The following is a 15,206-nucleotide window of genomic DNA, read 5'->3' on the forward strand; positions in this document are numbered from 1 at the left end:
TACCCACATGGGAGAACCAAATGGAGTTCTAGGCTCTGGCTTCAGCCTGGACCAGCCCCAGCCAAAGATTGAAAAGGCAAATAGAAGATCTCTCTTTCTCTCTCGCTCTGTAACTCTGCCTTTCAAATAAATAAGTAAATCTTTTTTAAAATTTTTACTTATAGGCCAGCACCGTGGCTCACTAGGCTAATCCTCCCTCCACCTTGCGCTGCCGGCACACCGGGTTCTAGTCCCGATCGGGGCGCCGGATTCTATCCTGGTTGCCCCTCTTCCAGGCCAGCTCTCTGCTGTGGCCAGGGAGTGCAGTGGAGGATGGCCCAAATACTTGGGCCCTGCACCCCATGGGAGACCAGGATAAGTACCTGGCTCCTGCCATCGGATCAGCGCAGTGCGCTGGCCGCAGCGCGCCAGCCATGGCGCCAGCCGCGGCGGCCAATGGAGAGTGAACCAACGGCAAAGGAAGACCTTTCTCTCTGTCTCTCTCTCTCACTGTCCACTCAGCCTGTCAAAAAATTTAAAAAAAATTTTTTTTTACTTATATTTTATCCTGATTCATTCCATAAAGGACTTGAGATACCTTACAAGAACATATCACCATTTATTCATTATATATGTATAAAATTTGGATCAAGGAAAAAATAACTTTAAGATTCCAATCAGGCGAGGTCCAAACCAGTGCTTACGGGTGCACTCCAAAGTTCGTTCTGAGTTTCTGGGTAGAGAAGGTAAAAAACAGGTCCGGGCTGTGGCACAGCAGGTTAAAGCCATGGCCTGCAGTGCCAGCATCCCATACTCCACTTCAGATCCAGCTCCCTGCTAATGAGCCTAGGAAAGCAACGGAAGATGGCTCAAGTCCTTGGGTCCCTGCACCCACATGGGAGACCTGAAAGAAGTTCATGGCTCATGGCTCTTGGCTCTTGGCTCCTGGCTTTGGTGTGCCCCAGCCCCAGTCATTGTAGCCATTTGGGGAATGAACCAGTGGATGGAAGATCTCTCTCTGTAGTTCTCCCTCTACAACTCTGCCTTGCAAATAAATAAATTAAAAAAAAAAAAGGTAAAAAACAAAGTGGCTTTTAAATAAGTATCATTAGAGGACAGCAGAAAGCACAGTTCCTCAAGAGAAACAAAACTGTCAACAGGTGGCATAACTTCTGGATGATGGCTACATACGGACATTACTAAGGATTATACAAGGGAAATATGATCATGTTAAGGGAAAGATACAAAATCATATATGCATCCTAACTGCAGTGACACAAAGCATGATACATATGGGGAAAAAACTGGAAGGCCACATACATAACCACCTCCATTCTACAAAGCTGGACTTGACATAAGCCCCAAGATCACACCTAACTTCCACACAACAACCACACCTGGGCAGAATACTAGGCATACCAGAGCTTAATATTTTTAAGTATATTAAAATGTCAACATTTACTTGGCTCATTTAAGATAATATTTGACTTACAAGCCAGAGATATTCAACATCCAGTAGAAATAAAGAATATAAACAGCATTTTCTGAGAAAGAACCCATCACTGCCACACCAAGCAAAGTGAACTAACAACTCCTCACAGGGTTGAAAAGCCTGTCTCAATTTACAACTTCCTTATTCCATACCATGTATGTTTCAGATTTTTCCTTAAGGCCCCCAAGATATTCATTACCAAGAACTGTTACTGTTATTCCCACCAAAAGCATAACATACAGCATTTAAAAAAAGCCTTATTTCTATTGGAAAAACCAAAACATGTCTTCTGTCAGTTCAAATTTTGAAGGAAAACAACCAGAAATCTCTAATATCAAACAATCATAAAATTGTAACCAAAGTTTTTATTAGTGTTAACTTTCTCAACATTGCTAAATCACACCAGTCAGATCAGTTCCATACTATCAAACACTGTAAAGTGTGTCCTTCAATTCAGTTCCTACTTCTTTACTCTTCCTTGCTTCTCACAGCAAATAAACACAACCCAAATTTTCCCTTTCAATATAGGAAGTGGTCTTTAAAGTAGAACTTGGACTTTTATTGTGACTACTTTTTAAAAGGATATATGCTTCCAAAACCTATCAATCAGAATGCACATACCCTATTTTTTAAAATTCAAGACTTTAAGACATTGTACACAAATATGGAAACTGAACAACGTACAATTATATGGTGCTCCAAAAAATGGCACTGAACAAAACAAACTGCACACAACCCTGCTCCACTACCTAGGTACCATCAACAGTAATTTCAGTGGCCCTGAATAAATGTTTATTTTAAATCAAATGTTAGGTTATACTTACTTTAATAAAGACTACTATATTTTTTTCTAAAAGCAAAATAATAGAATTAGGACAATTAGGAGCTGGAACTGTGGTGAAGTGGGTTAAACTGACACCTGCTATGCTGGCATCCTATATGGGCATTAGTTGGTGTACTGGCTGTTCCACTTCCGATCCAGCTCCCTGCTAATGCACCTGGGAAAGCAGTGGAAGACGGCCTAAGTGCATGGGCCCCTGCCACCATGTGGGAGACCCAGAAGAAGCTCCTGGCTCCTGATCGGCACAGCTCCGGCTATTGCGGCCAATTGGGGAGTGAACCAGCAATGGAAGACCTCTCTCTCTCTTCCATTCCTTCTCTTTCTGTATAACCCTTTCAAATAAATAAATAAATCTTTTTTTAGAAAGTCTGAATTAAAATGGAAGGTGTAACAATCAATACTTTTGGACAAAGGACTGAGAAGATGGGTGCCACACAATGTAATAATTCTCAACAGCTGGCTACGACTCACAGAACTGGGTAACAAATATGAGACAATGAGGAAGGCAAATTTTGAGATACTCAAATGTTCTCCTAAATTTATCACTTCCCTTAATTAACAAACTATTAGGTTTTGTTTATGTTTACTGGAAGAAACAAGAGACAGATTTTTATATTTCAGTAATAAAAGGGGCTAAGTGTACTGTGAAACTTAGTAACACGTTCCACTTAAGTTAGTGAAAAGGAACCAGTTCTCTTTTGAATATGAGAGAAGACAATCAGGTACTTTCATTAAAAAAAAAAATGGTTTCAAGTATAAGGTCATTTTTACTCTAATAATGCTTCCTTATGATAGAAGCAGAATACTTGACGCATAAAAGGGTTTTAGGCAAGGAATTCCTTTCCAATTCCAAAGAAATTTTTTTTTAATCAAAAATTTGGTATTGCGGCACAATTTTTTTTTTTTTTTTTTTTTTTTGACAGGCAGAGTGGACAGTGAGAGAGAGAGAGACAGAGAAAAAGGTCTTCCTTTTCCCGTTGGTTCACCCCACAGTGGCCGCCATGGCTGGTGCGCTGCAGCACATCGCGCTGATCCGAAGCGAGGAGCCAGGTGCTTCTCCTGGTCTCCCATGGGGTGCAGGGCCCAAGGACTTGGGCCATCCTCCACTGCACTCCTGGGTCACAGCACAGAGCTGGCCTGGAAGAGGAGCAACCAGGACAGAATCTGGCACCCCGACTGGGACTAGAATCCAGTGTGCTGGCACCGCAGGCGGAGTCAAAAACTTGGTGGGGGTAGGCATTGGGGCTCAGGGGGTTAAGCTACCCCTTACAACACAAGCATCCCGCATCAGAGTGCCAGTCTGGGTGCTAGCTACTCTGCTTCCAATCCAGCTTCCTGCTAATGCACATGGGAAGGGAACAAATGATGACCTAAGTACACAAGTCCCTGCCATCCATGTGACAGAGCAGGATGGAGTTCCTGGCTCCTGGCATCAGCCTGGCCCAGACCTAGCTGTTGTGACCACTTGGGAAGTGAACCAGCAGATGGAAAGTCTCTCAGGGCCAGCGCTGTGGCGTATTGGGCTAAAGCCTCCACCTGTGGCACCAGCATCCCATAAGGGCACTGGTTCTAGTCCCGGCTGCTCCTTTTCCAATCCAGCTCTCTGCTATGGCCTGGGAAGGCAGTAGAACATGGCCCAAGCATTTGGGTTCCAGCACCTATGTGGGAGACCTAGAAGAGGCTCTGGCTCCTGGCTTCAGATCCACCCAGCTTCAGCCATTGTGGCAATTTGGGGAGTGAACTAGTGGGTGGAAGATCTTTCTGTCTCTCCTTCTTTGCCTGTAACTCTTTTTTAATTAAAAAGTCTCTCTCTCCATCTCCCCCTCATTCTCTGTTGTTCTCCTTTTCAAATAAATAAATGATAAAAGGACACAAACAAACAAAAAAAAAGTGGTACTCTTTTGAAATCAAGAAAAAGGTTTAATATGTAAAACAACAAAAGACTGATTCTGCCGACTGTGCCTTTTATTGCTTGGTTATAAATCAGTATATAATCCCTGACAGGAAAAAGACAATCAGGTTGGGGTTAATATTATCTTCAGTAAATAAACTTGCTTTTTATTTGAATAAATAGAAAATGCTTGCTTCTTGAAGGTCCCAAGAGCTTGCAATTGCCACAGACTGTTTCTCTAAATGAATGATACTTAGTGATGTGACTCCAGTACTTACGAGTTATTATTGTGTGCATGTGGAATTCATCATACACCTAAGAACTAAAATTTCTATATAGAAGTACAGAAGTCATGTGACATACTCAACATTAACTAACAATGAGTATACAACTCCAGATTATCTATGACCCTAAAAATACATATGATACATAACTCATTCTGTTTCACTCAAAGGGCTTTCAGTTGTCAGACATCCATTGGCTCTCTATTCTATGACATTTGTTTAATAGCCATGTGAGTGCTCCATGAATTCCAGAATGCCTGAATTTGATTTAGTTGTATTAGACCCTTCCAGAGTTCTAAAGTTGTCACAATACTCCAAATCTGGTGGCAAAGTTTATCCATCACAAATGCCAGTCCCTGGGACAGCATTGTGGTACAGCATGTTAGATTGCCTCCTGCAACGCCAGCATCCCTTGAAGTGCAGCTTGAAGTCCTAGTTGCTCCATTTCTGATCCAGCTCCCTGCTGATGTGCCTGGGAAATCACCAGAAAATGGCTCGAGTGCTTAGGCCCCTGCCACCTATATGGGAGATCTGAATACAGTTCCAGGCTCCTGGCTCTGGCCTGGCCCAGGCCTGCCATTGTGCTCATTTGGGGAGTGAGCCAGTGGATGGAAGATCTTACTATCTCTGTGTGTCTGTCACCCTCTCTCTGTAACTCTACTTTTCAAATAATGATTGAACGAATAAATTTAAAAACAGGCACCACAATACAGCCTTAATGGGTGATATGGAAAGGGCAACTGCCTGGCAATCCCTTTTTCTCCCTAGGATTCTGAAAGTTAATAATCCTGGGAGGGAATAACAGGGAGCTTTCTGCCTACCTGTGTTAGTCATGGAAATAATGAAGTTTCTCATCATTTCCTTTTCTAATTTTGACATAGTTAGGTTCATTTTCATTAGCAAAAAAAGGAAAATCATCCTTGAGGTTTCAAATAAAAATTATTTAAAAAGTCAACAGTAATAGATTAAATGATATAAAAGTAAAATGATTCTGAAAAAATGAAATTCTGTTCTCCTAAATACGTTTATTTTTCCATTAGAAAGTAATAAAAAGTTTTTTTTACACAATTCAAAACCAGAGTCTATCTTATATTTTAAAATCTCAAAACAATTCAGAAACAATGAAATTTTGGGTACTTGATCAAAGTTAGAAGAAATGATCCACACGCACGCATTTAGTCACTTCTGCATACATGGGTGCCACTTGAAAATGTGGATATAGAACTAACCCTAGCTCACTCTTGAGTCTCATTCTTGAGTGTGAGATGACAACTCCAAACACACAGCTGGAACCATAGTCAAATGTCAGGAAGAGCTCACGCACTATTAGAGCCCACTCTTTAAAGTAAAGTGTACTTATGAGGAGAGGTATTTTTACTTACTCTGGTCAGCATAGTTTTTTGCTTTGAGTTCAAGTTGTCTTGTTTGAGATTCTAAAGATTCCACCCGGGTCTGTAGGTCCTTTTTTTCCTGTTCTTGAGAGTCTTCGAATTCAATGAATTTCTAATAAAGAAGAACAATATATATTTTCATCAGAGGAAATGAAATTTTTTCTATATTTTCAACTCCTCTGCTTCTTACTATCAAAAAACACAATTAGGGGCCAGTGTTGTGGTGCAATAGGTTAAGCCACGGCCTGTGACACCAGCATCCCATTTCAAGTCCCAGCTGCTTTGCTTCTGATTCAGCTCCCTGCTAATGTGCCTGGGAAGCCAGTGGAAGAGGGCCCAAATACTTGAGTCTCTGCCACCATGTGGGAGACCCAGATGGAGTTCCTAACTTCTGGTTTCGACCTGGCCCAGTCCTGGCCATTGAGGCCATTTGGGGAGTGAACCAGCACATGGATGATCTTTCTTTCTCTTTCTCTGTCACTCTCCCTTTCAAATAAATAAAATAAATCTTTAAAAAAACAAACATGTGGCATAGCAGGTTAAGCCATTGCCTATAATGCTGGCACCCCGTATGGGAGGCAGTTTGAGTCCCAGTTGCTCTACTTCTGATCCAACTCCCTGGTAATGCACTTGGGAAAAGCAGCAGAAGATGGCCTGAGCCCCTGGACCCGGGCAACCATGTGGGAAGCCCAGAGGAAGCTCATGGCTCTAGTTAGGCCCAGCTCCAGCCCCTGTGACCATTTGGGGGAATGAACCAGAAGATGGAAGATCTCTTTTTCTCTCTCTCTATATATATATCTCTGCCTTACAAATAAATAAATAAATCTTTAAAAAATAAATAAAAAAAGGACTCACAATTAAGTATAACTACTTAAAGAGATCTCAGAATTATGAATTTGATTTTTATTTTCTCTATAAAAATTAAATTTAAAAAGCTCCCATTATAAATAATGACAAAAGAATATGTTTAGTAACTGTTTCCACTTCATATAATAGACATTCCCCAAAGGAAGAACATTTGAGTATATTCTACTACAAACAGATCATTCTTTTAGTATACTTCCATATTCTTTTCAAGACCTGATTTTTGCTTTGTCTTTTATTTTATTTATTTGAGAAGCAGAAAGAGACAGAGAGCTATCACCCATCCACTGGTTCACACCTCAGATGCCCACAGCAGCCAGGGCTGGGTCAGGCAGAAGTCAGGTGTCTAGAGCTCCATCCAGGTCCCCCACATTGGTAGCAGGGATCCAACTACTTGAACAGGCAGCATCTTAACCACTATGCCAAACACACATCCCAGGACATGATTTTTAAATGCATAATATGTATAAAGAGATAACAAAAATAAGTATTTTATAAATGATTATCTGATTGATAGGTAGTCTTATAGACATACCTGAACCATGGAGTTTAATTTCCTTAAAAAGGGCACACACCAGAACTATTGCCAACAATGAAATTCAAGTTACCAAAATTATTCATATTAAAGGGATTATAGTTAAATGCAGTCATCAAATCTCAAAGTCTTTAACTTATTGTTCTATCAGCAACATTTGACAACTGATCATTCCTCCTTAAAACTTTTTTTTTTTTTCCAATTTGGCTGCCAGGACATTTCTTTGTTTCCTTCTGTATCTCCTCTTCTATTCAACTTCTTTATAATGGAATGCTCAGTCCTTGGACAAATTATCCCTTCCTTGCTTATTCTTATTCCCTAGTGATCTCATCCAGTTTCATAGGTTTAAACACTAACTGTATTTCCAACTTTCTATCTTTAGCCCAGACCTCAATTCCAGATTTGTATGTCCAAGTGCCTAATGAATATCTTCACTTAGATGTCTAATAAGCATCTTAAATTTTATCATGTTAATACTTGTTCCTCTCCTGGTCTTCTCTGGCTCATTAAACTACTATGGTCAATTGTCTAGGTCTAAAACTTTGGAGTGAGCTTTTACTCTTGTCTAACACCTCATATCCAATCCATCAGCAAATTTACCTTTGGATCTAATCGCTTTTCATCACCTCCACCACCACCCTGTTCTACACCAGCATTACCTATAGCCTGGATTACTGGATTAGCAATAACCTCTTAATAGGTCTCCTTCCTTCCATTCTTGCTTCTCTACAATGCATTCTCAATAAGCAGTTAGGGTGATTCTTGTCTTGTTTTGTTTTTGTTTTTACTTTCAAATTTAGAATGATCCTTTAAAATCAGTCAGATAAACCATCTTCTCTACACAAGGCCCTCTGATGGCTTACATTCTTTATCCATGAACTAGCCATAGCCTCCCAGGACCTACAGCTTCTGATCCACCACCCTCTTACTTCTTTGACATCATCTCCTGCTTATTTTCTTTGTCCCCTCTTCCCATTCTATTTTCCCTTTGCATTTCTACCTGCAGCTTGGAACTCTCTTCCTGCAGCTATCTACCAGGCTTGCTTCCTCATAATACCCAAATGTCACCTTCTCAGTGAGGCCTTCTTTGACTACCTCATTTAAAAACCACAGTATCAGGGTCAAGTGTTTGGTGCATCAGTTAAGATACCACTTCGGACATCTACATCCCACATCAAAGTGCCTCAGTACACAGAGTAATGTGTACTCTGAAGAAGGCAGCAGATGCTGACTCAAGCAGTTAGGTCAATGCCACCCTTGTAAGAGATGCAACTGAGTTCCAGGCCACTGGCTTTGGCCTGGTCCAGTCCTGCTATGGACATCTGAGGGGAGTGAACCAGTGGATGAGATCTGTCTCGGTCTCTCTGCCTCTCAGTTAAATAAAACTGCAGTAGCCACTCCTTATTTCTCCTCCCCATTTATTTTTTCCAGAACATTTATCCCCATCTAACATGCTATTTGAATAACTTATTTATTATTTGCCTGCCCTCACTAGAATATAGGCTCCATGAAGGCAGAGTTTTGTTCTGCCCACTGCTGTATTCCCCAGGCAAAGAATGACGAGGTATATGGCATCACATATTTGTTACAAATGATTGAGTAAGTAAATGAATAAAATTTGGACAGCCAAAAACAGAAACTCATATAGAACAATATGTAACACATGGAAAAAGTTAACTATCATTAAATACACTCTCATTTCAATGTAAATTTTTCCAGTCCACCTACTTTATTTGTCCTCAAATTTTTCTTTTTTAAAGTTCATTTATTTATTTATTTTAAATGTTTATTTATTTACTCTATTTATTTGACAGGTAGAGTTACAGACAGTGAGAGAGAGAGAGAGAAAGGTCTTCCTTCCATTGGTTCACTCCTCAAATGGCTGATACGGTCCGCGCTGAGCCGATCTGAAGCCAGGAGCCAGGTGCTTCCTCCTGGTCTCCCACGTGGGTGCAGGGCCCAAGCACTCGGGCCATCCTCCACTGCCTTCCCGGGCCACAGCAGAGAGATGGACTGGAAGAGGAGCAACCGGGACTAGAACCTGGCGCCCACGTGGGATGTCGGCACCACAGGTGGAGGATTAATCAAGTGAGCCACAGCGCGGTTCCTTAAATATATATTTATTTATTTATCTGAAAAGCAGAAAGAGAGAGAGAGAGAGAGAGAGAGGTATCTTCCACTCACTGATTCACTCTCTAAATGCCCACAACAGCCAGGTCTGGGCTAGGCCAAAACCAGGAGCCAGGAACTCTAGTTGAGTCTCCCATGTGGTTGGTAGGAACCCAAATACTTGGGCCACCATCTCTTGCCTCCCAGGCACATTAGTAGGGAGCTAGATCAGAAGCAAAGGCAGCAGGGGCTGACTCTGTGGTGTAGCACGTACAGCTGCCTCCTACAGTGCCAGCATCCCATGTGGGCACCAGTTCGAGTCCCTGCTGCTCCACTTCTGATCCAGCTCTCTGCTATGGCCTGGGAAAGCAGTGGAAGATGGCCCAACTCCTTGGGCCCCTGCACCCACATGGGAGACCTGGAAGAAGCTCCTGGCTCTTGGCTTTGGATCGGCCCAGATCCAGCCATTGAGGTCATTTGGAGAGTGAATCAGCAGATGGAAGATCTCTCTCTTGCAGCCTCTGCCTCTCTGTAGCTCTGTCTTTCAAATAAATAAATAAACCTTTTAAAAAGGGAGGGGGAGAGGCAGTGCTGTGGCTTTAGTGGGCTAAAGCCTCTACCTGTGGTGCCAGCATCTCATATGGGTGTCAGTTCAAGTCCCAGCTGCTGCTCTTCCAATCTAGCTCTCTTGCGACAGCCTTTAAAGCAGTAGAAAATGGCCCCAGTTCTTGGGCCCCTGCACCCGCATGGGAGACCCAGAAGAAGTTCCTGGCTCCTGGCTTCAGACCCCAGTTCAGCCACTGAGGCCATTTAGGGAGTAAACCAGTGGGTGGAAGACCTCTCTGTCTCTCCTTTTCTCTGTCTTTAAATTTATCTTTTAAAATAAATAAACATTAAAAAAAAAAAAAAAAGGCAGAGGCAGGAGTTGATCCCATGCACTCTGATATGGGATGTGGGCAACCCAAGTGGTGGCTTAACCTGGTGTGTCATAGTTAACTTGCACCCTATGTACTCAAATTTTTCAATCACTGTAGAAGACTGTTTTCTATCAATTCACATTGCCTTCCTTTGGGGAACTTGCTCAGCCTAGTTTCATGCTAATTCTATTCAGCCCATGATTTTTGACTGGTGATGATTCCATTTCCCTAGGGGTAGGTATATGACTTGAGCCAGACTTGTCAAAACCTTTTCTGGGACATCTGCTCATTATTAGGAGGAATACTACCTGCTATGCTTTAGATGTGATTTATCCTTGCCAAAACTCAAGTTGAAATATGATTCCCAACGTAACAATGTTGAAAGAGATGATTAGCTCATTAAAATGGATTGTCTTTGTGTCTTAAGGTCTCCTTCAAAGGACTAGTTACTGCAAGAGCAAGGCAATCCCTTGGTGTTTTGCCTCTTCTGCACATGCCCACTTGCCCTTCTGCTTTCCACCGTGAGTTAAAGCAGACAAGGCTCTCACCAGATTCAGCCACTTGATCACGTACTTCCCAGCCTCTAGAACCATCCATAAGTCACAATAAACTCTTCTTTATAAACTACCCAGTCTCAGGTATTCTGTAAAGTAAATAGAAAGTGAATTACAATACTACCCCCCTCCTCTAAAATCTTTTAAGAATTTAGCAGATGTAAGCAGTAAACTGACATTTTTACAATGTAAAGTAAGAGGAGGGAAGAGAAAAATTTAAAGTACAGAAAAAAAAAAAAAAAAGAACAAAGAGAAGAAAACCCTAAGTAAAGATACTATTGGGTTGGGTGTTTGGAATATTTGTTATGATGCCAGTATTCCATGTTGGAATGCTTAGGGTCCAGGTCACATTTCAGGTTCCTGCTAATGTACATTCGGGGAGGAAGCAGGTGATGGCTCAATGGTCTCTCTCACCCATGTGGGAGACTCAGACTGAGTTCTAGGATCCTGGCTTCAGCCTGGCCCAGCCCAGCTTTTTTGGGTATTTAGAAAGAGAACGCGCAAATAGGAGATCTCTGTCTGTTGTTTCTCTCTGTGTCTCTTTTTTGAACAAAACTAATAAAAATATTTTTAAGATTTTTGTTTTGTTTTGTTTATTTGAAAGCCAGAGTTATGGAGAGGAAGGGAGCGATACAGAGAGAGATCTTCCATCTGCTGGCTTAGTCCCCAAATGGCCACAACCAGGGCTGGGCATGCCGATGCCAGGAACCAGGAGTTTTTTCTAGGTTCCCACTCAGGTGCAGAGGCCCAAGCTTTGTCTCAAGCTCTAAGCAGGGAGCTGGATTGGAAGTCGAGCAGCTGGGACATGAGCCAGTGTCCGTACGGGACGCTGGTACTGCAGGTGGCAGCTCACGACGTCGGTCCCCAACATGTTTAAATTCAGAGTCCTTCATTCAGTAGCAATCCCTAGTCAGCATTTTTCTGATGTGTTTTTTTTTTCCCAGTTACATAAGCCAAAAAAATTCCTTTTCTAAGTGAGTTTGTTTGTATCACAAGAAACTGAAAGCATCTCAGCACAGTCATCTACCTTCCTTCAAGGGCCATTTGATTAAATTTTTGTTCATGTTTGAAGTTTGAAACCTACCACCTCTAAAATGGGTCCAGAGATCTATGTGGAAACTGTATATATCTATGAACCATGTTTCCCTAGAAAAAAAGGATCCATGCACCCCAAGTTTTATCTATTTTTTTTCTCAGGGAGCTCAAAGATCCCTTACATTATAATTTTTTATGAAAGTATTCCATTTTTGTGAGGCTTCTGGGGAAACTCACCAAACAAGCACTGTTAATTTTTCTATACTATTAATCTAAAGATGATCACATGTAGAAGCAATAAAGGATACAGTAAATAGAAGAAGCAAGCTAAAATCACTCATTCAAGAAACATCTATTTACCATGTGCCAGGCAAAGAGAACGTTCTGTGAGCAACCCTTCACTCCTGCCTTCCAGGCCTCCACTGGCTACAAGTGAAGACAAGCAAATCATGTAAGATTACATTAAATAGAAAAGCAGCACCTATGAAGTCTGAGTAAGTTATTTCAACATTTTGCTTCAGTGTGTAAGTAAAGATTTAGAATTAATAAGAAAATATATATAATTTTTTTGGCTTGTTCCCTTGGCTAACTTAACTGCCATACCTAGGTAAGTAACAAAAAATTCTTATTTTAGGCTCCTTTTGTGTTATGGATAAAGTGCTGTTTTAGAGAATATTCAGCAGATGCTTACCAAGTTAACACTTAAAATGCTGCAATATGGGCAGGCACTGTGGCATAGTGGGCTAAGCCTCCGCCTGTGGGCCACTCCTCTTCTGACCCAGCTCTCTGCTGTGGCCTGGGAAAGCAGTGGAAGATGACCCATGTGTGCTTGGGCCCCTGTACCTACTTGGAAGACCTGGAAGAAGCTCCTGGCTCCTTGCTTCAGATCAGCGCAGCTCTGGCCTTTGCACCCAAATGGGGAATAAACCAGTGGATGGAAGACCTCTCCCTCCTCCTCTCCCTCTCCCTCCTTTCCCTCCTCTCCCTCTCCCTCCTCTTCCTCTTCCTCTCCCTCTCTCCCTTTCCCTCCTCTCCCTCCGCTCCCTCTCTCCTCTCTCTCTTTTTTATTTATTTGAGAGAGAGAGTTACAAACAGAGAGAGGGATAGACACAGAGAGAGGTCTTCCAACCACTGGTTCACTCCCCAGTTGGCCGCAAAGGCCAGAAATGAGCCGATCCAAAGCCAGGAGCCAGGAGCTTCTTCCAGGTCTCCCACATGGGTGCAGAGGCCCAAGGACTTGGGTCATCTTCCACTGTTTTCCCAGGCCACAGCAGAGAGCTGGAATGAAAGAGGCACAGCTGGGACTTGAACAAGCATACGTGTGGGATTCCAGCACTGCAGGCTGAGGCTTAGCACACTAAGCCACAGTGCTGGCCCATAAATAAATCTTTTTTTAAAAATGCTGCAATACTGAACTCCTAGCAAAAAATTCTAGCATTATTTTGCTTATTCAGAACACCTGTTTGACTGGTAGAAGAAACATCATAATGACTCACATCTGTTCCAAGTCACATCTCTGCTTTGCTTGTGAGTGACCTAGCTTGGCTACAGGAGAACGTGAATAATCCATAACTGTTAAGCAGTCACCGCTATAAGTTTACACTACAAGCATATTACTTATGCTTACCTACAAGATTCAAGCCTCAAAATTTTTCACATTATGACTATTGAAGCCTTATGTCTATACTGCTTTAAGTAAACATAGCAAAAAGAAGAAAGATTCAGGGCAGGTGTTGTGGTATAGTGGGTAAAGCCACCACCTTCAGTGCCAGCATCCCATATGGGCGTCAGTTCAAGTCCCAGCTGCTCCATTTCTGATCTAGCTCTCTGCTATGCCTGGGAAAGCAGTAGAAGATGGCCCAAGTCCTTGGGCCCCTGCACCCACATGGGAAACCCAGAAGAAGCTCCTGGCTCTTGACTTCGGATCAGCACAGCTCTGGCCATTTATTCAAATAAATAAATCTTTTTTTTTTTTTAAAAAGAAATGTACTCTCATTTACAATGCTGATCACTAAAATGCAACAAAATAAATGTTCCTCAATTCTGATAGTACATCATAATAGATCACATCGTGCACCAAAAGCCTAGCAGGACAAACCCTTTAACAGCCTTCCGAGAGCAATTAAGAAAAAGCAACAAGTGACTGGAATATTGTAAATTTTTACCCAAGAAAAATACCCATCAAATAGGCTAGTTTTGAACCTTTATTTTAGGAAATGCTCCTGGTAATAAAGGTAACCTCAAAACTAGAAATTGCTAAAGGGTAGAGTAGTTTAAGAAACAGAACACTGTGAAGTATAGTTGGCCTAGGTACCCATGGGTTCCACAAACACGGAAATACATGAATAAAAATAAAAAAACACTGTATCTGTACTTAACACATACATAGTTTCCCCTTTGTCATTATTCCGTAGACAGTACAGTATAACAACTGTTTATGTGCATTTACCTCATATTGGATACTGTAAGTAATCCAGAGATGATTTAAAGTACACAGGAGGATGTACATAGGTTATGTACAAATCCTAAGTCATTTTTATCTAAGGGACCTGAACATCCACAGAGTTTCAAATGTAGGTGATTGAGGAGCCCTTCAGAAAGTCTTCAAGAATCAGGAGCAGGGACCAGTGTTGTGGCGTAGCAGGTAAAACCACCTGTGATTCTGACATCCCACATGGACTCTGGTTCAAGACCTCAGCTGCTCCACTTCCAAACCAGCTCCCTGTTGATGGCCTGGGAAAGCAGTGGGGACAGCCCAAATGCTTGAGCCCCTGTACCTACGTGGGAGACCTGGAAGAAGCTCCTGGCTCTTGGCTTTGGCTTAGCCCAGCCTCAGCCATTGCAGCCATTTAGGGAGTGAACCAGTGGATGGAAGAACTCTTTCTTTCCCTCTATCTCTGTAACTTTGCCTTTCAAATAAATAAATAAATCAGAGTTACATAGAGAGAGAGAGAGAGGTCTCCCATCCACTGGTTCACTCCCCAGGTACCCACAACGGCCGGAGTTGCGCTGATCCAAAGCCAGGAAGCAGGAGCTTCCTCCAGGTCTCCCATGAGGGAGCAGGGGCCCAAGGACTTGAGCCATCTTTTACTGTTTTCCCAGGCCATAGTAGAGAGCTGGACGGGAAATAGAGCACCTAGGTCTTGAACAGGTGCCATATGGGATGCCGGTGCTTCAGGTCAGGGCGTTAACCCGCTGTGCCACAATGCCAGCCCCAATATTTATTTTATTTATTTGAAAGGCAGAGTGACAGAAGAGATGGCAGACAAAGAGAAACATGTCTACTAACTGCTGGTTCACTCCTCAGATGGCTA

At 42.2% G+C, this 15,206-nt stretch overlaps 1 protein-coding gene and 1 long non-coding RNA gene across 11 annotated transcripts in view; one reads left to right on the forward strand and one right to left on the reverse strand.

Moving 5' to 3' along the window:
• Window positions 1-15,206, reverse strand: part of SPAG9 (sperm associated antigen 9) — a 167,139-nt gene that overhangs the window by 119,068 nt on the left and 32,865 nt on the right. For 9 of the 10 annotated variants that reach the window (XM_051824849.2, XM_051824852.2, XM_051824851.2 and 6 more), the window contains exon 2: window positions 5,870-5,990. In XM_051824849.2, the coding sequence (XP_051680809.1) occupies window positions 5,870-5,990 (121 nt within the window). Of the gene's footprint in view, window positions 1-5,869; window positions 5,991-10,851; window positions 10,947-15,206 lie in introns of all 10 variants that reach the window. The other variant, XM_051824858.2, reaches the window with a different exon arrangement.
• Window positions 3,213-10,297, forward strand: LOC138846116 (uncharacterized). The gene is made up of 2 exons (XR_011383510.1): window positions 3,213-9,201; window positions 10,205-10,297. It is a non-coding gene; the product is annotated as an uncharacterized lncRNA (long non-coding RNA).

Source organism: Oryctolagus cuniculus, chromosome 17, assembly GCF_964237555.1.
Source record: "Oryctolagus cuniculus chromosome 17, mOryCun1.1, whole genome shotgun sequence".
NCBI classification, from domain to species: Eukaryota; Metazoa; Chordata; class Mammalia; order Lagomorpha; family Leporidae; genus Oryctolagus; species Oryctolagus cuniculus.